Source organism: Mustela putorius, unplaced genomic scaffold (genome assembly GCF_011764305.1).
Source record: "Mustela putorius furo isolate JIRA1106 unplaced genomic scaffold, ASM1176430v1.1 tig00000151_pilon_pilon_pilon, whole genome shotgun sequence".
NCBI classification, from domain to species: Eukaryota; Metazoa; Chordata; class Mammalia; order Carnivora; family Mustelidae; genus Mustela; species Mustela putorius.
The window spans coordinates 2296885-2320660 of NW_025421296.1; the positions used below are offsets into that span (position 1 = coordinate 2296885).

Below are 23776 nucleotides of genomic sequence, written 5' to 3' on the forward strand. Positions count from 1 at the left end.
GTGGATATCTAGTTGTACCAGCATATTTGTTGAAAAGATTTTTCTTTTTCTCATTGAATGGTTTTGACATCCTTATGAAGATTCACTTGACTATAGATGTATGGGTTAATTTCTGAACTTTTAATTCTATTCCATTGATTTATGTGTCTGTCTTTAGGCCAGTACCATACTGTTTTGATTACTGAAATTTTGTGATAAGTTTTGAAATCAGAAAGCGTTGAGTCCTTCAACTTGATCCATCTTTTTCAATATTCTGTTTTGTTATTCTGGGTTCTTTGCATTTCACTTCCATGTGAATTTTAGGATCAGTTTATCCAATCCTGCAGAAATGTAGTTGGAATTTTGATAAGATTGCATCAAATATGTAGATTCATCTTAATTATATTTAGTCTTACAATCTGTGAACATGGGATGTCTTTCCATGTATTTAGGCCTTTAATTTATGTCAACAACGTTTTATAGTTTTCAGTGTAAGTCTTTTACTTCCTTGGTTAAATGTTTTTCCCTAAGTATTTTATTCTTTTAGATGTTATTGTGAATGAAATTCTTTTCTTAATTTTATTTTTGGATTGTGTGGGCATATAGATTTTTGTATATTGAACTTAAGTCCTAAAACTTTGCTGAACTCATTTGTTAGTTCTAATTGTGTGTGTACATGCACACTAACATGTATTCAGTATGTTTTTCTTTGTATAAGATAATGTCATCTGTGAATAGAGATAGTTTCCTTCCTTTCCTATCTGGACTCCTTTTATTTCTTATTCTAGCTGAATTGTCTTAGTATAAATTCTAAAACACCATTGAAAGAAGTAATGGGAGAAGACATTCCTATATTGGTCCAGATCTTTGGGGGAAAGTTTTCAGTCTTTAACACTTAAATATGATGATAGCTATGAGTTTTTTATAGATGCCCCTTATCAAGTTGAGAAAATTCCCTTCTGTTGCTAGTTTGTTGAATATTTTTGTCATGAAAGGTATTGGGTCTTGTCAAAAGCCTTCTCTGCATCTATCAAGATGAATATGCATTTTTTCTTTTTCTTTCTTTTTTTTTAATGATTTCTTTGTTTAATTTAAGGAGAGAGGAAGTGAGCAGGAGGAGAGGCAGAGGAAGGAGGAGAGAGAAAATCTCCACCAGACTCTCTGCTGAGCATGTAGCCTGATGTGGGGCTGAATCCCAGATCCCTGAGATCATGATGAGTGAAAATTAGGAGTTAGATGATTAACGGACTGAGCTGCCCAGGTGCCCCATTTTCTATTAATCTGGTAAAATACATTGATTTGCATATATTGACCCAACTTTATATTCTTAGAGTAAATAATACTTGTCATAGTGTATCATCTTTTTAATATGTTTTTGAATTCTGTTTTCTAGTATCTTCTTGAGGATTTCTGCATCTTTATTCATAAGATTTATAGTCCTGTCACTTTCTGGTAATGTCTTTAACTTTATTATGAGGGTAACCCTGGCTTTATAGAAGAAGTTAGGGTGTGTCCTCTCTCCTACTTTTTTGGAAGAATTTGAGAAAGGATTATTGTTATTTCTCCTCCTTCTCCTTCTCCTTGGTAGAAATCACCAGTGAAGACACCTGGATCAGGACTCTTCATTGTTGGATATTTTTTTTAATATGAACTCAATCTTTACATTTTATAGATCTACTTAGATTTTCTATTTCTTCTTGAGTGAATTTATTAGGTTGTGTGTTTCTAAGAATTTGTTCATTTTATCTAGGTTGTCTAATTTTATTGGTAAGCAATTGTTCATAGTATTCTTTATAATTTTTTTTCTTTCAAGATCAATTGTAATGTCCCTGTGCTTTTATTCCTTATTTTAGTAATTTGAATTTTCTCTTTTTCTTGGTCAGTTTAGGTAAGATTTGTCAATCTTGTTGGTGTTTTGAAATAACCAGCTTTTGGTTTTGTGGGTTTTCTCATTCTTCTAGTCTTTATTTAATTTGTTTTCACTCTAATCTTTACTAGTCTTATTTCTCCTCGTGCTTTTGGTCTAATTTGTGATTCTTTTTCTAGTTTCTTAAAGTTGAAGTTTAAGTTATTTGATATCTCTGTTCCTTTTTAATGTAGGCATTTACCATTCTAAATTCCCTTCTGAGAATTACTTTCATTGCATCCCATAAGTTTTTGTTTTCATTAATCTCAGAGTATTTCCCAATTTCCCATGTGATTTCTTCTTTGATGCATTAGTTATTTAGGAGTGTGTTGTTTAATTTCTACATGTTTCTGATTATTCCAAATTTCCTTCTGTTATTTATTTCAAATTTTATTCCATTATAGCTGAGAACATACTTTGATTCAAATATTTCTGAATTTATTGATACTTGTTTTGTGAACAAACATATGGTTTAACATAGAGAATATTCCATGAGCACTTCTGTTATTGGGTGGATTGTTCTGTAGATGTTCAATGGTTCTAGTTGGCTTATGGTATTGTACAAGCCTTGTGTTTCCTTGCTGACCTTCTGTCTAGTTGTTCTGTTCACTATTGAAAGTGAGTTATTGAAGTCTCCAAATATTACTGTTGAACCATCTGTCCCTCCCTTCAATTCCATCAGTTTTTTCTCCATGTATTTCAGGGCTCTGTTGTTAGGCACATATATGTTTCCAATTGCTATATATTCTTGAAAGATTGACTTTAAAAAATAAATAAATTTCCTTTTTGGTTTCTGATAACTTTGTCTTAAAGTTTATTTTGTCTGATACTAGTATAGCCACTACAGCTCTCTTTGGGTTACTACTTCCATATAATATTTTTTTTTTACAACTTTCACTTTCATCCTATTTGTCTTTTAATCTAAGGTGACTGTTTCTAGAGACAACATAGAATTGAATCTTTTTTTTTTAAAAAAATCACTTGCCAATCGCTGTCTTTTAGTTTGAGATTTTAATCCATTTATATTTAAAGTAATTCCTGATAAGGAAGGATTTTGGTCATTTTACTATTTGTATCTTTTCTTTCCTTCTTTCTTTCTTTCTTTCTTTCTTTCCTTCTTTCTTTCTTTCTATTTTTTTTTTTTTTTTTTTAAGTAGAGCCCATGCCCAGCATGGATTCCAATGCAGGGCTTTAACTCACAACCCTGAGATTAAGTCCTGAGCTGAAATCAAGAGTTGAACAGTAACCGACTGAGCCACCCAGGCACTCTTCTATTTATATTCTTACATCCCTTTGTTCAATTCTCCTATTACTATTACTAGCTTCTTTCCATTACTAGGAATTAGATAATTCCGGTATCATTTCTTTTATATATTTTTAAGGCTTTTTTAGTGTATGTGGTTACCCTTCAGATTAAAATTAACATCTTAATTTTTAAATATCTAGTTCACATTAATATGCTGTCAAAAGTACACAAAAACTTCTATATAGTTCCATCTCCTCATTAATGCTGCTATTGTTGCAAATTACATCCTTATACATTGTGTGTCATTCAACATAGATATATAATTATTGTTTTATGCAATTATCTTTCAAATTAGATAGGAAAAAAAGAGGACCTACAAACATATTTACCTGTGCAATTACCTTTACTGGTGTTCCCTAATTTTTCATGTGGATTCAGATTATGGTCCAGTGTTCATTTCACTCTGAAGGATTCCTTTTGGCATTTCTTATAGAAAAGGTCTGCCAATGACTCAGTTACTCATTTATCTAGAAATAAATTAATATCTCCCTTCATTTTATATGGATGGTTTTACTATATATAGAATTTTATGTGTGTTAGGACACATCTTCAGTGCTGAGCCAGAGAGTTTACAACTCTCCCTTAGCCTTTATTCCTGCTTGAACAGAGCTACAAGGTCAGCCAGAAGTGAGAACTTAGGGCTTTCTCAAGTCTTTCCCAGTGTGTGTACAACTGTGGGCAGGTGAGTAGCTTCTAGATTCCCAAGGATATGACAGAACTGATTTCTTTATAGAAACTAGCATAGTTTCTAGGACTGGAATAAGTGATGGAATGAAGCATTTTTTCATTTAAATGATTAATATGAATTCTATGCTCAAGTCAATCTATTCTTCTTACCATAGTCTCCCTTATTTTGCTTGTCCTTCTATATGTATCTTTCAACCTTACTAAATCTAACTCTTTATAAGGTGAGAGTATAATATAAATAAATAAATATCCAAAAATAAATAGGATGAGTGAATGAGTGGGTGGGGAAAAAATGTCATTGGTCATAACAATTTTAGTGCCCAGGAACAAATGAAGTAGTGTGAAGAACTAAAAGGACCAAGAATATTTGCCATGGGACAAAGGGGGTTATACCACTGACCTGAAAGATAACTCTGAGATAGCCTCATATACTCTTCTTTTTAGTGGAAGGTTTTAGAATTCAGGAAACAAATTAGTACTGATAGAGATTAATTTCAATTTATCTTGTGAGCTTGAATCATCACTTTGCCTTGTAAATATTTACAATTCTTCTATTAGCTATGCAATCCCCTGACATTTACACTTTATTCATAAGCAGCCTCTGTTATGACCTATAATTGCTAATAAAGATGGGTAAAAGCACCACAGATTGGGGTTGCCACAGATCACTATGGAAATGACACTCTTTCCTGCTTCTTGTGAGAATAGCATTTGCCTCATGTTGGTCTACTCTGTGCAAACTCACCTCTTCAGAGATGGAGGATGATTTCCAGAAAATTCCATGTGAAATTGAATGAAATAGAAAAATCGAGTCCCTGTGCCCTGTGAGCTCATCAACAAGCTCATCCATGAGGCACATAAACCCAGGTGCTAATGTACAAAACTAGTTCACTCTGATTTTGTGTTTTTTTTTTTTCTGAGGAGGTAAGGAAGGGCTACATCTTTGTCTCATTTCTCCTCAAGTAGGCCAGCATTTTGTTAGGTCCCTGTACCCAAAACACTAGAAAAACCTGCTGACTTTCCTTTGGGTATCTTACTCTTGTTTCTATCTAAATTTAAAAATGTACACATCAGTGTAAATAAAAACATTTAAGTTGCATGTAACTTTTAATGTAAATTTCAATACTTGATACTCACATTTTCTATATTTACATAACTGGCTCTATTTTCTTAGAGTTTTCTACTCCTTATCCCCTAACTACATTTTACTTGAGGATCTCAAGCCATAAAAAAGTGCACTGTGTCCAAGTCTGAAACTGTAGTCTTTCCTTGCTGAGCTGTCCCTCTCTTTACTGGGTCAGTGAATGACTCTTTGCTCAACTACATGGCAAAACATTTGAGACAAGGTCCTGACAAAGCTAAAAATGTAAGTATGGAGAAAGAGACATACACCCACAGGCAAAATCTATCTGTTGACCAATTCACTTTTGAATTTAGTAAATATTAGCTAGAACTAATGAAAGTGCAATGGAAGACAAAACATAATGCTTGGCCTGAGGGAATTGATGGAATGGGAAAGGCAGAAAAGAAGAGTGAATTACAACCTGTGAGAATTTTATGCTCTCATAACAGCAAAGTGAGTTATGGAATATATAATATGCTACAGGGAAGGCCCCCATCGCCTTTCTCTCCCAATCAACCTAAATGGTTCCTCATAATCATTTTGGGTATGATGTTTAGGTTTCCATCTTTCTCTTTCTCTCTCCCTCCCTCAATTAGATTCTAATTTTTTGCTTATATGCTCCTTAAAATAAATTTGAGAAATTGTCCTCTCAACATTTTAAACTTTACATCTAAATTTTTTGTAAGTTAAAACAGATGCAAAGGGTGTAATTTTCAGCATATTATAGACATTGACATGTTAAAATAAAAGTTTTAACACTCCTTTAAATTTATCAACAGAATTTAAATATCACAGAAACTATACACACAGTCACACACACACACACACACACACACGCACTCACTCTCACACATACATGCGTAGGCATGCATACACACACATATTTCTTGGACAGTCTTCTTACACCCATGCCGTAGCCAACTTTGAAGAATGCCATTCTACAGGCTTCTTTCTCTGGTGCCTTATGTATTCTTTGTGGTACACAGTAACTGTGTGTCAGAACTTGGCTAAACACTTTACATATATTACTTCTTTTAATCCTTAGCAACCCTCTGCAATCAGTACTGTTTTCTCCATTTTAATCATGAAGAAAATGAGGCTAAGAGAAGAGGTTTGAATCCAGGTCCTTCTGACTTCATACCCTCTACTCTTAACTGCTGCTACTTTATACTTAAAATTCACTGCAACTGAGGGAGTTTAGTGTTAAAATCAACTTGGAACACCTCAAAGAGAATATGTGACTTCAAGCACCACTCCTAGCACTCCCCAACATCTTACTTGCTTTGCTTTTCTCCACAGCTCTTACCAATATCTGATAGACTGTATACCTTATTACGAAGCCCCTCTTCTCCCCCAGCCCAGAATATAGGCTTCAGGAAAGTAGGGATTTCATCTCTTTTGTTCAATGCAATTTTCTCAGTGCTCAAAACAGTACTCAAGAAATATTTGTTGAATAATGATCAAGCCTTGTTATAAAGCCATTAGGATTCTAAGAGATTCTAGACATACTACATGCTACATGCCCTGATCAGCCTTCCTAGCTTCATTATAATTAGGCAGCAGTGTAAGGTATAGATCAACAATCTGCGGGGTTTGGAGTGAAGGATTTTTATGTGCCAGTCAGTGTCAAGAACAGTGACATACCCTATGACAGGCCTAAAGTGGTTGGTGAACTGTATTTGCCTCATTCATTTTACCAAGGGGAACACAGAATTAGGTAGCTTTGTTGTAAGGCTATGGTAGGGATGCCATCTTTGAGCCATCTCAGTCTACTGTTAATGGCTAGGAATCTGGGCAATTCATGGCATGCTTGGAAGTTTGGTGCCTAGGGCTTCCCAGAAATCTCCCAGGGCTGAAGAGCTTTATTGTAGTGTTTGGGAGTACATTACTTTGTACAGTTTTCTTAGTGGTTGAGTATGTATATATAATTTATCACAGTCTACTGATATCAGTGTTTTACCAATCTAAGTACAGAACATTTTCATTTCATTTCTTGTCCTCCCCGCTTTTAAATATCATTGTCTTGAGTACCAGATGGTTTAAGAATTTTTGTGTCAGTTGTCATATATAATTTAGAAAATTCATGAAGATGATGGTATGTTATATTTACCCATATTTCTAAATTTTCCATTGTTCTTTCTTCCTTCCTTAATAATGTAGGATTCCTTCTTTTATCATTTCTTTTATAATATGTCCTTCAGCTATTCTGTAAAAGCATATCCGGCTAAGTGACAAAAATCTTTCAGTTTTCCTTCATGTAGGAATTTTTTAATTTCCCCTTAATTCCCTGTATAGTTTCATCAGATTTGGAATTTTCAGTTTATAGTAATTTTCTTTCTTTTCTTTCTTGAAAGGTGGTGTGCTACTTCTTCTGGCCTCTTTTGTTTCAGGTGAGAAATTTGTTGCCTTTTGAATTGGTGTCCCTCTATCAATCATGCATGGTTTCTCTCTGGCTGCTTTCAAGGTATTTTCTTTGTCTTTAGTTTTCAGAAGTATAATTATGATGTGTCTGGGCATGGATTTCTTTGGATTTATCCTTTCTGGAATTCACTTAGCTGCTTGATCTGTGAATTTATATGTTTTGTTATATTTGGGAAATTTCCAGTCATTATTTCTTTGAATACTCCTTCAGTCTTTCCCCCCTCCTATGACACCAGTTCTATGAATGTTGGATCTTTTGTTATGGTCTTATAGGTTCCTGAGGCTCTGTTTCTTTTCAGTTTATTTTCTCTCATTTGTTCCAATTGGGTAAATTCTATGGATCTGTCCTCAACTTCACTGATTCCGTCGTCTGTTAGCTGTACTCTATGACTGAACTCTTCAAGTTATTTTTATTATAAGTTCTTTAATTTCCATTGGTTCCATTTTAAAATTCCTATTTCTCTGCTGAAATTTTCTGATGCTTTTATTTTCACTTGTTTAAAGAGAATTTGTAATTGTTTGTAGAATTTTTTTTATGATAGTTACTTGTCAGATAATTCTAATGTCTGGTTCATCTCAGTGTGAGACGCTGAGGATTATCTTTTCTCATTCAAGTTACAATTCTCTTGTTTTTTTTTTTGTTTGTTTGTTTTGTTTTTTAGTATGATAACTGATTTTAATTGTATCTGGAAATTTTTGCTATTATGTTATGAGACTCTGGGTCTTAAATTTTTTATTTTAACAGGCATTGAGTGTTTAGATTTAGCGTGTAGGTCATAGCCTACTTTTATGGGCGGTGGCTCCAATGACAGTTTGATTTTCAGAGCCTTGATGGTACTATGTTTGTCTTCTTTGTCTCCTGCCTCTGAGACCGCACTGGTACTTGTTGGTACTAGCTGAGGAAGTGAAAGGAGCTTCCCAGGCTGAGTGACTTGGTGCCATTATGTGGAGAAAGGGAATCTCCAGGCTGCAGAGACAGAAAACACTTTTTGGGCTGGGTGCTGGTGAAAGAATCCTACCTGGTAATCTCCCCTGTCAGGTGAAGTCCCTGGGTAGGAGAAGGGAGTCTCAGATGGTGGGTATGTTCTCTGGTAGTTTACTGTTTGGGGAACATTCAGTTTGTTCTCCTTGCTATTTCTTCTAGGCTTGTCTAGAGTTGTTGCCAGGACTCCTGCTCAGTTTGGAGGAAGAATAAGGCTATCTGTCTGCTTTCTCTTGCTAGATTGGGTATCAGGAAAGGCTGGGCCTGGGTTATAGTCTCTTAGATGGAGAATCAGAGCGTGCCCTGCCACTGTGTTGTTCCCTTGGTCCTCTGGTCCCTAACTAATTCATCTTCCTGTTTCTACTTTTTAGGATTCTTCTCTAGTTGTCACTTGTGTTATTTCCAAGGCTTTTAGTTATGCTTGACAGGAAGGAGCAGAGAGAAACAAGTCTACACCATTTTTCTCAGATCAGAAGATCTCTATATAAGCTTATATAGGCCTAAAATCTCTCTAGATGGTACACAAAGAATTGCGTTTCCTGAGGAGGGAACCTAGGAAATATGAAGTAGAAGGGAAAGTTTTTTTGTATATGTGTTTGCATGTTCTTATTTTAATCAGGTGAATATATTATCTGTTCAAAAATAAAAATAAAATGTAGAAGAAGAAATCTAATTCAGCCTTGCTTTCAAGAGCACAACCAAGCATTGCAACATTGGTCAAGCAGAGTATGGATTCAACAGTTTGTAATTTTATTAAATTTCACTGACTTTTAATTTCACTATATTGTGACTGCTTTGATCAAGATCTCTGAATATAAGAATAATGTTCTCAGTGGGTTTTCAGCCTGCTCATACATTTTGAATAATAACTTGCAGAATACAAATGTGTAATTTAGATAGAAGTAGATGCTTTTGGCAGCATACTAGCACCCTAATCAGCTGGAAAAATGATATTTGTATGACATTAAAACAAAATTAATAGCAGGACACTGATTACATGAAAAGATTTTAGGTTGTAATTATTAAACTTGCAAACAACTCAGCATAATTAGTGCCTTAATTAGGATATGACCTGAAATTTTAGCTTACAAAATTAATTGAGGCAATTAAAAGTCACATTTGTAAAGTAAAGTGGGTTTTCAGGCTTACAAGGTAGTTAGGTATCACTCTTTTTCTCATTTGGGGGAGCATCTTTATAGGTAATAAGCTTGCGGTGTAATTACTTTGATTCCAAACCCCCACTTCCAGCATGGTGTCTCAGCCTGAAGCCTCAAAAGACAAGTCTAATAACTTTCAGCCAAGGGTATCTATCCACAGGAGGTTGAACAGCTCCCAGGTACACTTCTAAATAACTCTGGGGAACAACGAAATGGTAAAGACTTTCTGTCCCCAGTACCTTAAGTGAAACATAAACTATAAGATTGATAGTGACTTTGGATCAAGCTCCTTGACCATTTTCACAGAACTGTTTGGGTCCAAATGGCAATTTTCACCTCTGTCATTTATTCTTCACATGCTTCTTAAAGGCATTTCAGGTCCCACGGTTTACCACATGGTGAGGGTTACAATCCAAAGTCAAAGAATTTCCCATTCATACATAGAAATGGAGAACTCAGTAAATATTTGTGGGCTAGTGATTTGGGAAAAAACAAATCTAGACTCTCACCTTCATACCATATGTCATAATAAACTCCAAATGGATCAAAGATTTAATGTGAAAATAAATTATAAATGTACTGAAAGAAGACATGGGTTAATATTTTTATAATATTATAATGAAGAGTAGCTTTTTAAACATCACAGATAAAATCCACAAAGAAAATTACTAGCAAATTTGTCTTCATAATTCTAAACTCCCATATGTCAAAAAATATATACACTCTAAGTTTTAAAAAACCAAGTTCAAGGTCAAATCAAGAAGTAACCAATTAAAATCTGAAACTTTCATTTATATTTTGATTTAATTTTTCCTCTAAAGGCACAGCTTTATTCCTTGATAAGGAAATAAGGGGGATCTGAGTGGATCAGTCGATTGAATGTCCAACTTTTGATTTTGGCTTAGGTCATGATCTCAGGATTGTGAGATAGAGCCCTGTAGGGGGTTCTGTGGTAACAGGGAGTTTGCTTAGGATTCCCACTCTCCCTTTCCCTCAGCATCTCCTCCCCACTCCTACTTGCATGCTATAATTTATTCAATAAATAAATAATCTTTAATCTTTAAAAAGAAAATAATGAAATATTTGGAAATATGCATCATGATTTGCATGTAGGAATATCAAGTATAGGAGGAAATTAAAAGAACAAACTTAAAAAAAATAGCTCAAAGTGATGATACTACAGGATGACTATAAGCTTCATTAAAAAATTCAGTATTTAATAATACCAAGATATTTACATGATAGAACCTTGTTAAAAAATAAGGGGTATTGACAAATCCAATTTGATTTTAAAATGTCTTATCTAGACAGAAAAAAAGACTAGAAGAAAACAAAATATCAATAATTACTGATAGAGATATTATTATGAATAAATGTTATTGTCTTCTTTTTGAGCAATTTCAAATTTTATACAGTATTTCCTGCTCAATACTTTTTTAATTTCTTGGAGCTCTAAAGAAAAATATATTTGAGTTTTTCCCAATTATATCTAACTCTGAACTAGATCAGATATGAAAAATCAAAATTGAAGACTTGAAAAGCATAGCATAAAATATGACAATTGTGACAATCCACCCCCCACTTTTAAAATCCCTCTACCAGATTCCATGATGCTATATCATTTAAGTTAAATCAAACTCCTGGTCATTCTCAGTGATCTCTGTCTTTCTCTCACACTGAAGGCCTAGAACACAAGCTTCCTTTTTATAAGGCCCAAAAAGTGAGTTTCATACTTGTCTATTTCTAACAGTCCATATTGTAGAACAGGGGACATGAGGTTCAAGATTCCGATTACTTGGTCTTGCAAGAAGCTTTTGTCTTTAATTGGGGGCCTATCACAATTTGCCTATCACAAAATAACTATTGCTAGTAGTAGAATGATGTCATCATTGAACTTTCTCTGTACCTGTAGGTTTTCTTAATTTCTTCATTTGATGCTCCCTTATGCAGACCAAGAATTTCATATAGAGCTTCTCCAGATGTAGACAAAGTCCTCTGTCTTTGGTTAGGTATGTTACATGCCATTTTCTCAAGCTGTGAAAGCAAAAAGGGGAAATAGCCATGAAGGTTATGCATACTGGGTCCCACTATCTAAAGAGAAAGACAGTCTATCTCTAACCTTTTGCAAAATGACAATCTAAGGTACATTTGTGTGCCAGCCACACAAGGAGAGGAGAAAAGGGTTAGGAGAGCCAAAAGAAGAGCTTCAAGTCAGGTTGTTAAAGGCTACAGGCAGTCATGTAAATGGAATATGGCTTTGTCCACATGGTTAAATAGAAGTGAAATGTTATCTAAATACCCAGCTAATTCAGAATTGTTGGAAATAAATCCTCACTGGTCAGCCTATGTCAATTCTTTTCTGCCAGAATTTGAACAGCTTTTTTTGTATATTTTCCAAATTTAGCTAGCAGTGGAAATAATCTCCCATTTTACTTTGATTCTATTGGCCTTGCCATTGTTAGAGCAAGAGTTTTAAAAAGAAATTTAAAAAAATAAAGAAAGAAAACTTTTTGAAGTATCAGAGGGAAAAAATCATCTGGGAGCCAGGATAGAACTTCTCATCTACACCTATAGGATGTCAGAATCCCCCACAGTGCTCATGGGTTTTGCACCTGAGATTAATCATTTCCCTATGGTCTATCCAGAAGGAATGGTGCTACCCCTAAGACCCAGATAAAATCTGCCTTCCATGCTCTGGCTCTAGGGCAGCAAAGATAAGCAAGCATACCTAGGGGCATTCCCACATCCACCACTAAACCTCTCTCTAAGGCTTAAGGGCTTCATTTATAATAAAAGGATAATAAAACCCACGTCACAAGGATATCTTAGGGATTTAGAAATAATGTATATAATATATGCAGGACATAATGGGTTCAAAGAATAAGATAATTATTTTTTATTAAAGGCAGCACCATATGTAATTCAGAGACTGCACCATAGTCAAGCTTTTCAGAATATTGGCCTTGCCATGACCTTCCCTATCTGTGAACTAGAGATTGAAATGTGCCTAGAATCCTGAGGCTGTTATAAGAATTAAACATATTCATATATTAAAGAAGAGAAAACATACACCAGTGATCATACACCAATGTTCACCATTATTTATAACAGCCAAAATGTAGAAACAACCCAAATGTCCATGAACAGATGAAAGAAAATGTGGTATGTACAGACAATGAAATATTATTCAGCCATAAAAAGAAATGGAATTTTGATACATGCTAAGGTATAGATGAACCTTAATATTATGCTAAGTGAAATAAACTAGTCACAAAAGGACAAATATTATATAATTCCTCTTACATGAGATGCCTTGAATAAATAAATTGTCAAGACAAAAAGTAGAGTAGAGGTTATCAAGGACTGTGGGGCATGGGGAATGATGAATTATTATTTAATGGGCACAGAGTTTCTGTTTTGGATGATGAAAAAAATCTAGAAATAGTGGTGATGATTAGAAAGCATTGTGATTGTACTTGGTATCACTGAATTATACCCTTAAAAATAGTTCAAAGAGTAAATGTTAAATTTTGCCACAAATACAAAACAAGGGAAAAAATTTACTTAGATATCAAAGTCCTTAGATTACAAGGGATGGAAGTTCCTTGAAAATCACAGTGCATTTCTTAGCTTTGAGCCTTGTACAGCCAGTGCTATAAGGATGAATGAATGAATATGCCAGGACTCAGGAGATTGTCTTAGGACTGTGGAGACACTCATGTCCAACAAAGGAAATCCCTGGTGACAACAGTGACAACAGCTGAACTGGACATCCCAGTGGTGGATGGGGTTGAATGGAGCTGACCTCCCAACTCTGTTCTCACCAGACTAATGACCAACCAAACCAACATATGCAAGAGCAGAGACCCTAGATGTCAACTAGTGGGTCAGGGTGGCCTTAGGGGTCCCTGAGACCCCAGTGTTGTACCGTGAGTGTTTGTGGTCTTAAAGAATTCAATGAACGGGACGCCTGGGTGGCTCAGTTGGTTAAGCAGCTGCCTTCGGCTCAGGTCATGATCCCAGCGTCCTGGGATCGAGTCCCACATCGGGCTCCTTGCTCCACGGGGAGCCTGCTTCTCCCTCTGACTCTGCCTTCCACTCTGTCTGCCTGTGCTCGATTTCGCTCGCGCTCTATCTCTGACAAATAAATAAATAAAATCTTTAAAAAAAAAAAAAAAAAAGAATTCAATGAACAACAATATGAGGAATTCCAAAATACTTTTGTGAGCTTTGAAGAATACTGAAAAAAGTCAGACGTGGGCAAAAATCTTGCCTAAAGTCACCAAGGACGAGGGCTTATTTTGTGGCGTGGCTGCACCATCCCTTCCTCAATCAGCTTCTTGTAAAACTAGTGTCCATGGAGGCCAGAAGGACCCCAGTCCCAAGTTCCTGGTTCACACAAGGATAAGAGGAGAAGGAATCTGATTTTGCGTGCCACTGAACGAAGTCTAATGTCCATACTGACCAGCAGCCATTCAGTAAATTGTGCACTTACTTTCATTACTGCTCTTACATTTCTTGCCTACCCATCACAACTTCCCTAGGGAGTAAGCATTTCAAGGCTTGGGGTATGTCATTCATCTCTGTGTTTCAGTCCTACAGGTCAGCCCTTAGAATCACAGCCCAGTTGATTATTCACAATTGAAGGAAGAAGTACCCAAATGTCTGACACCCTCTCTACTTCCTTCCCTGGTCCCTCTGTCCTACTACCACCATACAAAGAAATGGTCGAGATACTGATGCTCTCCACTATACATTCATCCAGGTTCCCAGGAATCGAGGCAACCAGCTGGTCTCTCACAAGTAATACCAAATGCCACAAATGAGTGGGATTTGGAAGATAGGTATTTCTGTGTGGCTTTGTGGACAAGGATTAGGGCCACAGGATCCCCAGAGTCACAAACTAAGACAATATCAACGTAATAATTCAAATTTTGGACTGTAAGATAGGAACTTAGGGGTTATATAAGCCAGCTTAACAAATGCCTTTTGGGAAATTTGGGCCATAGATCATTGTAGCAGATAACTTTACTATTAGTCTATTAGATCTCCTTTTACTGGGCGATGCTCAGATTCCCACTGCAACATATGCCCTTCCTGACACCTACTTCAGTCTTACCTGATCTCAGTTGAGGAGAAAGAGAGTAGGTACCAAGGCAGACCAATAGAAGTTCTTCCCTAGCATTTTTTTAATATATAGGAAGTTCTTGCAGATGGTAAAACCAGTAAAATGTAAAATTTAGGTATTACTGGCTGGCCTGAAATGAGAGATTCAAACTGATCCGCAGAAGGTAGGTCATGGCTGAAAGATGGAGAGAGAGACCCAGTAGAGTTCAGTCTTCTGGTTCCAGTTGTTTCAGAGTGCACTTCAGAGTGCACAACTCTTCCCCTCCTACAGCTTGCCAATCAACTTTTCCTTGGATTTAACCAATAAAATTCCTCTCCATACACAAATTTACACACATTTTTTTTTCTTTTCAGCATATTTTAGCTAGGTTTTGTTCACTGTTAACCCAAACTCCTAACTGTCATGTACTCTCTCAATTAAACACCACCAGTGGTTCCCCATGGGCTTCCAAGCCAGGCTAATCTTAAATTATTGCGTCTACTCATCCTTTAAGTTGAATGTGGCTTCCTGGTACTTGGAAATGAATACTTTGGGGAAATAACAACATATACTAAGATATTCAAACAGATTCATTCAGATGTATTGTTTAGACATTACTAGTACAGATAAAAGGAGCAGTGATAAATCTGGGTTAAGACCCTTTCATAGCAAGACAATTATCATATGATCTCTCTGATATGAGGAATTTGAGAGGCATAGCAGAGGATTGTGGGAGGTAAGGAGGGAAAAAAATGAAACAAGATGGGACCGGGGAGGGATACAAACCATAAGAGATTCTTAATCTCAGGAAACAAACTGAGGGTTGCTGGGGGGTGGGCGGGAGGGACAGGGTGGCTGGGTGACGGACATTGGGGAGGGTATGTGCTATGGTAAGTGCTGTGAATTAAGTAAAACTGACGATTCACAGACCTGTATCACTGATAAATAATACATTATATGTTAATTTTTTAAAATGACAATAAATAAATAAATGTAAAAATTTTAAAAAAACACTTTCACAGCAAAAGTTTATGGATAGCTATTAGGGAGAACTAAGAAGAAATGAAAGTATGACAAGTAGTTATCTTTGCTTTATTTATGTCTATATTCAGCATTCCAAAGAAACAATTTGGATTTGAGGGAAAAAATGTATTCACTCTTCATCTATTTCATGAAATAAGAGATATCATGGCTCCCATTAATCAACAGATGTCCTGAAATTAATCTTAACAAGACACAGACATGCACAATCTCCACAATTGTGAGCATCATGCCCCATGACCAGCTTGGATTCCTTCCTACTTGGATCTTGTCACTAATCCAGGAAAAGGATTTATACTTACTGAAGATCATCTGTTAAACAGATTATGGTAATACCCACAGCAGAAAATTCAATTATTTATTCAAGTCCTGCAATTCAGGCCAAGTCTTTTAGGAGATTTCAGACTAATATGAAATACAAAACTGTAAGCTAATAAGGAAACTAGTGTTTAGAGGTTAAACAAGTACTGAGGATAGAACAAGAAGGAATTTTCTGGAGGGCAGGGATTCTGCTTTGTGCCCCCAGAGGCCCAACATTGTGTCTGGGATGTATTAGGTGTGTGATAAATGTCTGTTGGGTAATTAAATCAAAACTGACTGGTTCACTTGAATGGAAAAGTTAGGGAGAACATCACAGAAAAGATGAAATTTAGGCTGATAATAATACAACCACTTATTTCTGAAGAAATTGGCACAAATTTCTATTACAGCCCTTGTATCTAAGCCTAATATTGGATCTGCATCGATGTGTAACCAGTGACTCTCTTGATCATTTATTTGTATAACTGAAAAGGAAAGAGGATTTCTGGGCTTAGGGTCTGAAAGAGAAGGGAGGATATTCTCACGTTGTGACTGGGACATTTTTAGGATTTTTCGATTCTTACCCCATGGCTATCCCTCTATACATTCCTCTTCCTGATAGAAAAAAGGAAGGCAGATTCCATCCCTCAAATAGTTTCACATGTAGAAACTCACACCCAGGAAAACATGGTAGGTAACTTGGTATTATTTTGGTTTACGTATTTTTTCAAATTCCCTCTTTCAGAAATCCAATCATACTGTAATCCATTCCTACTGAAAAAAAAAAAAAAATCCAGTAGCTGATTTGTTTTTTGGTGCGGATTGAACAATATGTAGAGTGAGTTGTTATAAAGAATTTGGAAATTACTGTGTTTCATCTACTTTGCTCTATTCCCAAAAGATTTCCTTTCAAACAGATAAAGTCTGTTAAGATATTTTTTAAAAAGAGCCCTTTTATATCACCATTGGAACATAAGATAAAGACAGTTGGTCAATAGTTGGTTCATGTGGTTAGTTGTTGGCTAATTCTACAGAGAGAAATATAGAGGGACCAAAAAACTGTAGAACTGCTCTCTATACATCAAACAGCAATGACGTGCTTCCTTTTCTGTCTCCTTACTGATATAGAAACCAGACTCTTCATACATTATTGATGTAGATGACATTTAGTTTCAAATTCAATGGTGTAATACATTGAAACTTTCAGTCATTTTAATATATAAAAATAGATATGTGCCCTGAGAACATACTAATTACAGAGTAATAGTTAAAATGTCTTGTAAAACCTCTCCTTAAATAACCTTAAACTAAATACTAAATAATTAAGCCATATTCTTCTTTAATTCCTTATATAAAATATAATTTTTATGAATACTTTTTCTGTAGACTTTTGAATTCTAATATTCCTATGTAAAATTCAAGTCTTTATTATTTATTCATAGTCCCTCATCTATATAAGCCATCCAATGAAGAAAAAATGTTGTCATGCAAAATTTTAAGTAATTTAATTTTAATCATCCAGTACATGATACTTAATCTTCTGAACTTAAATTACTTTTTTGGTACATTACAATGCCATTAACATCATAATTTCTTAAAGCACTGACAACTATATGGTTGCTACTAAAACACCTACAGCTCACCTGTCTTTTGATAAAAGATATAATCAAAAGAAGGTTTAGTAGTCCAATGATGATTGGCATCCAATTCAAAATAAACACTGATTTTAAAGATTCTAAATCCAGGAGTCTTACAAATGCTGTTTTAAATTCTTCATGTTGACATAAAATGTTCCTTTCAAAGCAAAAAAAAAAAAAAAAAAAAAAAAAAAAAAAAAAAAATTTTTCACCTATATCCATTATGTGAATTCTCAAAAATGGAAAAAAATCTAACTATACCTTTCTTGAAAGGTTTTCTTCAAGACTCAGAAAATGAATGTGGGCAAGGGAAATTAGATCATCAAACAGAGCAAAAACACTTCCAGTGGCTGTCACTGGGGAAACCAACATGCTTTACCATTTTATTATTCCTTCTGTGATTCCTCCATGGAAATCTACTTAGTGAAGCAAAACTTCCTTATTCAAATAACATTGTATCTTAAAGCTAAGCACACATCCAAAATGCTAATCTTATGTTCAAAAGTAATAATTCTCCCTAGCATAATTACTTAATATAGAAAAATAATTATCTCTTAATTGCATTGGCACTTAGAGAAATAGCAACTTAAAGATGGGAAAACTTGGAAATGTTACAAATAACCCACAGTACCTGTTCCTATAACTCCGATTCAGTGTTCTCAAAACAGGAGCAACTTGCTGTTTTTAACTGGTCTGGAAATAGATGTGCAAAGAAATAAAGAGAGGCAACAAAGAAAGGAGTAATTCTGTACCTGTTCCACTGTTTCAAAGCAAAAGGCTACTCCTTTCCATTGTTCTCATCCAGAGTGAAGCAGGTCAGTGGAGTCAGATTACTTTTCATTTGTTACTCTATCAGCCAATTCGTTATCCCTCTGGAAAACATAACAAAGGGAGAATAAAACATGCATGACAGTAAAGGTTGCCATTACAAGGTACCAGGTGATACCAAATGTTACATTAACTGTTGATCATGAGTCAGCTGGTGCTTGGATCAACCAAATGCTACCATGGAACTGCCTCCAGGTTTCTATCAGAATAGCCGATTAAGAAAATATGCAGGAATAAAAAGTGTTGATGAGGATGTAGAAGGTAGGGAACTGTTGGTGGGAATGTAAATTGATGCAGTCATTATGGAAAACAGTACAGAGTTTCCTCAAAAATTTAAAAATAGAAATACAATCCAATTATTCTACTTCTTGGTATTTACTCAAAGAAAACAAAAATACTGATTCAAAAAGATGCATCCCATGCTTACTGCAGCATTATTTACAACTACTAAGATGTGGAAGCAACCTAAGTGTTCACCAGGAGATGAATGGACAAAGAAGATCTGAATGGAATATTACTTAGCCATAAAAAGGTAACAAAATTTTGCCATTCATGACTATGTAGGTGGACCTAAAGGGTATTATGTTACCTAGAATAAGTTGGAGAAAGACAAATACCATATGATATCACTTATATGTGGAATCTTAAAAACAAAACTAAACCAGAAACAGATTCATAAATACAAAGAACAAACTGATGGTTGTTAAAGGGGTGGAGAGTTCAGTGAAACAGGGAAAGGGAATTAATGGGTACAAACTTCCAAATGTAAAATAAGCCACAGTATGAAAATTATAGCATAGGAAATACAGTCAATAATACTGCAATAACATCGTATGGTGACAGATAGTAACTACACTTACCATTATGATCACTTCATAATGTATGTAATTGTTAATTCATTGTGTTGTACATCTGAAATTAATATAGCATTGTATGACAACTATACTTCAACAATTAGAAAAATACTGGAAAGACCATGTAACATTAATAAAGAGGAGAGTTTATTTGCTCATTACATTAATCATTAATCGGTAATTAATTTTCATATCTAAACATTTTACTTGAATCTTGGTCAAGAGGCACCGAGTCCTAGGGATAAACGCAGTGATTTTAAGAATGAAGGAACCTCTTGTTAAAACAATGTCCTAAGTTTTATATACAACAGAAAGTCACATGAAAGGACAATTCTTATGATTTTGAGTAAGATTCTATAACTGAAAATGTCTTAAATCAAATGAGATAGATGTTACTCTGAATTTGGCACAATGGGATCTGGTTCCTGAGGCTGAAGGCAGAATTTAAGTTATGCTGCTTAGCACAACAGGTAGCAAGCGTTGGTTATTTTATGTGAACATTTTGGAGCAGTTTTGTCTCTAGATAGCATTGGGGTTTTTTGTTTGTTTGTTTGTGTTTGTTTTTGGTTTTTTTTAGATACATAGGAATAAAAAGCTGCATCTCATAAATCCTGATTTCTAGCCAGAGTTTAACAAGCAACCTATCATCATGCAGAGAAGTAGGTGGGGGAGGAGAGCTAAAAACATTTAGAACAAAAATAGTATCAGCTTAAAGACAACATCCTTTGATGAAATGAAAAAGCTGCTATAATAATATGAAATTATGGCTGACTGTTTTTAAAAAATTATAGCTTATGCTTCAAATTCAATTTAATATTTTTAGGAACATTCATTATTTTTATATAATGAACCACTTCTTAAATATTAATCATTACTTTTTAATCTTTAAATGTGTTACATAAGCCATGAGTTTGAAAATTGTCTAAGTATTGCAATACTTCTATGTGAAGTAGAAGTGTATCTGTGTCTCAAAGAGAAAACACACAGCTTCTTATTCATCTAGTCATTCAACTATTAGTCACCTACTAGGTCGGGGCACTGGGCTCAAGGCTAGAAATATACTGGTAAACAAAATCAAATGTAAACTTTCAGTTTGTGGTCAGAGTTCCAGTCTACCAAGAAAGGCAGGTATTAATCAAACGATCACTCAGTTAAATATATAAATGAAGCTTAGGAGAGGTGTTCCAAGACCATGTACAACAGTGTAACAGAGTAAAGAAAGCTTCCCTGAACAAAAATAACAAAGCAGAGGGGCGCCTGGGTGGCTCAGTCGGTTAAAGCCTCTGCTTTCTGCTCAGGTCATGATCCCAGGGTCCTGGGATTGAGCCCCGCATTGCGCTCTCTGCTCGGCAGGGAGCCTGCTTCCTCCTCTCTCTGCCTGCCTCTCTGCCTACTTGGGATTTGTCTCTGTCAATTAATAAATAAATAAAATCTTTAAAACACACACACACACAAAAACAAACAAGCAGAGCTCTGAAAAGAGCTAGAGGAAGGGGTTGCTGGTAGAAGCAAAACATATTCTGAGCAGTTGGAAGAGTACATTCCATTGAACATACCTGTCCCATGGTGCTTAAATTGGAGAAATAAAAGAAATATGCAGACTATGCTCTCATACATAGGATTTCAGCACATGCCTATGCATATATGGCTTCTCGTGTATCATTTAAAGATAGAGCCAGAGATTGATGGGATCATATTCCACTTAACTAGGTGAGACTTTCGAGAAGCCGTGTATTTCAAGTGATATTTGTAAAAGGAAAGAAGTAATGGCAAGCACACAAATAATTCCTCAATACGAAATGCACTAAGAGTACTGTAAAAGCATTGCCAATTGAATCATTCAAGTTTAAAGAGGAGAGCTTAGGAGATATTCCAAGATTGAGCAAAAGTTGCTCTCTCTGGGAGATAGAAAATTGGAGAGAGAACCATATATGGTGGGGAGGGAGTAGTTTACATGCCAGTTTTCTCTGTTTTCTGTTTATGAGGTCTTTGCCATTCCCTTAGGTGCTCCTAGGGACCTTTTATGCTCCTCTCTCTGTTGCTGCATAGAGTTAGGCTTATTATAAGAAAGGACTAGTACTGCAGCACAGAAGCTGCAGCATGTATAAGAGGAATTTGGATATTCAACCAAAATAGTCTATCAATCATGAAAATCAGAGTAAACAGTTTCATTTAAATTTCATATCTTGGCAGGTGCAGCTATCACTCATCTTTGAACATACAATATGGAAGAGCATGTAGTCCCCCACAAATCCTATTCAAAACAGCCTAACAGGATGAACAGAGGCAATATTAGCAGCATTGTTACTATTTTTACTACCTCTCTACATTGTGTTAGTATTATAATGTATGGAGTTTGGGTTATCCTTCTGTAAATTTCAAAGGGAAGAGTCTTTTGGGCAAGAGCTCCTTCTGTTAAGTGAATTTAGAAAGGAAAAAAAAGCAGGTGCTTTCTTGTGTAAAATGAAGAGGCTATTGGCTACCACACCAGTGACATCTCAGACAGAGCAATCATGGCATTTCTCTGTAAAATCAGATTTTTAAATATGGTCTAGAAGAACATATTATTTAATTCCTATCATGTTTCATATTTTTCCAAAGTTAAAAAATGTCCCTTTTAAAGAGAAGTTACAAAGGGATGGTATTTTAATGTGCTAAATCTATACGTACGTAGGAAGTGTGAGACTATAGAATCATAGAAGGCTAAAGACAAAGAAAAGAGGAACTCTTTCTAGAATTGCTCAGAAAGATTTTTAAGAATTCTGTTGCCCAGGCCCTACTAGATTATCCCAAAGCAAAATCTCTGAGCTATCCTGAAGTAAAATCTCAGGGTGGGGCGAGGCTCAGGCATTTTTAGGATTCCAGGTGGTTCAAAAGAGCTGAGCAGGTTGAGAGCCACTGTTCATCACTTCTTTTATTCACTAGATCTCATGGACAGAGATGTCTCGCTTAAGTAACATAGAAAATGTCTGCCAGCCAAGCAGCTCTCTGGGGGAATTTTTCACTACTTGGGTTTCCTAAGAAAACATTTACTAAAGATAATTGTATCTGTGTTATTAAACACACAATAGAATTTGACTTTGCCTAATTTAACTTAGGAAAGACTATCCAAAAATAACATTCCTGTTTCTTAGACTATAAGTCATTATAAGCCTGTGTCTTCTCTGTAAAATGAAATAGGAACCTTTCTATTTCTCAGACCTTTAATCAAAGTCTGCTACGGCGTGCTAAGATTACACCAGGAATTTTTATAAACAAAGATCTAATGATTGTCTTCTCGGGTTGGTATTTAGGCAACTGTTAAAAAGTTACTCTCTTCCTACCCTCTAATTTTAGTATATGTGCTGCCGAAGCGAGCACTCTTCCTACCCTCTAAAATAAGAGCAGAGTAATCTGAAAGTCTCCAAGAATTTGAATGGGCATTCCTGGTAGATTTCATCTGAAATTTCATAATTCCTTAGTAGGTAGAGTCGGTTGCACCGCAAGGGGAAATTGCTCCCCTGTTATCACACTGTGCAGAGCACTACAGTGGAAATTGTGAGGCTCAGAGGTGGTGATGATGATGATGACATCATGATAGTAACTAACACATGTTAACTAGATTAGCTCATTGAAATCCTACAAAAGTATAAGGTGGTTTTTTCACATTCTTATTTTATAGAGGAGGAATGTAAAATTATTTTAGAGAGGAGAGGTTAAATGAATTGCTCAAGGTCGCCAACCAGTAAGCAGCAGACCCAGGTTTTGAAACTGGCTGGCCGTTCCCTAGTCTAAGCTCACACTTCAGAGTTTTGCTTCAGAAGCTTACCGCCTAATTGCAGGGGACTGCTGCCTGTGATAGTCCCTTGCTTATTAACCTGTGACTGAGCCAGATAGTGTATGTGAGAAAGTTCAAGAAAAAAAAAATTTGTTGAAATAATGACAAACAAGGAATTACCACAAGCACATTCATTCATGAGGTCTACCTTGTAGTTTGGGGACAAGAACAGTATCTAGTTAAGTAAGCTCTGAGTCTGAGACCTGTGTTACTGGGGGGGAAAAAAAAAGAATTGACCAAGATTTGTCCCTTGATCAGGAAACACAGTACATCTTTCACAGGTGTGAAGCTTAAACACCTTGTCACTTACTTACAGTAAGCCATTGCTGTAATAATCAAGAAGGTTTTCCATCCAACAGAAGTGTTTCTTTGACAAAATGTCTGTAATCCGACCCTTGATCCTTGTTTTTACCAATAGTTTTTCTCTGTTCGCAGTAGCCCAAGGTGTTCCTTATGTTAACTAGCTAAAAAGAAAACCGTAGAAGGCAAAAACTTTCGCACAAGGCAAAAGACCTTCACAACAGTTTCCAGTACAAAGGGATTGTTCTGCAAATTGTCGTCTGAATGTAGCTAAACTGCCTATGAAAACAGTACGTGGAAAGCAATATAGTTTTCATCCCTATTTGTTTGG

General features: G+C 35.6%; 1 protein-coding gene across 5 annotated transcripts in view; it reads right to left on the reverse strand.

Moving 5' to 3' along the window:
- DNAJC5B (DnaJ heat shock protein family (Hsp40) member C5 beta) overlaps nucleotides 1-23776 on the reverse strand; it is a 113179-nt gene that overhangs the window by 45224 nt on the left and 44179 nt on the right. For all 5 annotated transcript variants that reach the window (XM_045075729.1, XM_004772959.3, XM_045075730.1 and 2 more), the window contains 2 exons: nucleotides 18399-18518; nucleotides 11468-11595 (listed from right to left, as the gene is read on the reverse strand). In XM_045075729.1, the coding sequence (XP_044931664.1) occupies nucleotides 11468-11586 (119 nt within the window). In that variant the 5' untranslated portion in view covers nucleotides 11587-11595; nucleotides 18399-18518. The remainder of the gene's footprint in view (nucleotides 1-11467; nucleotides 11596-18398; nucleotides 18519-23776) is intronic.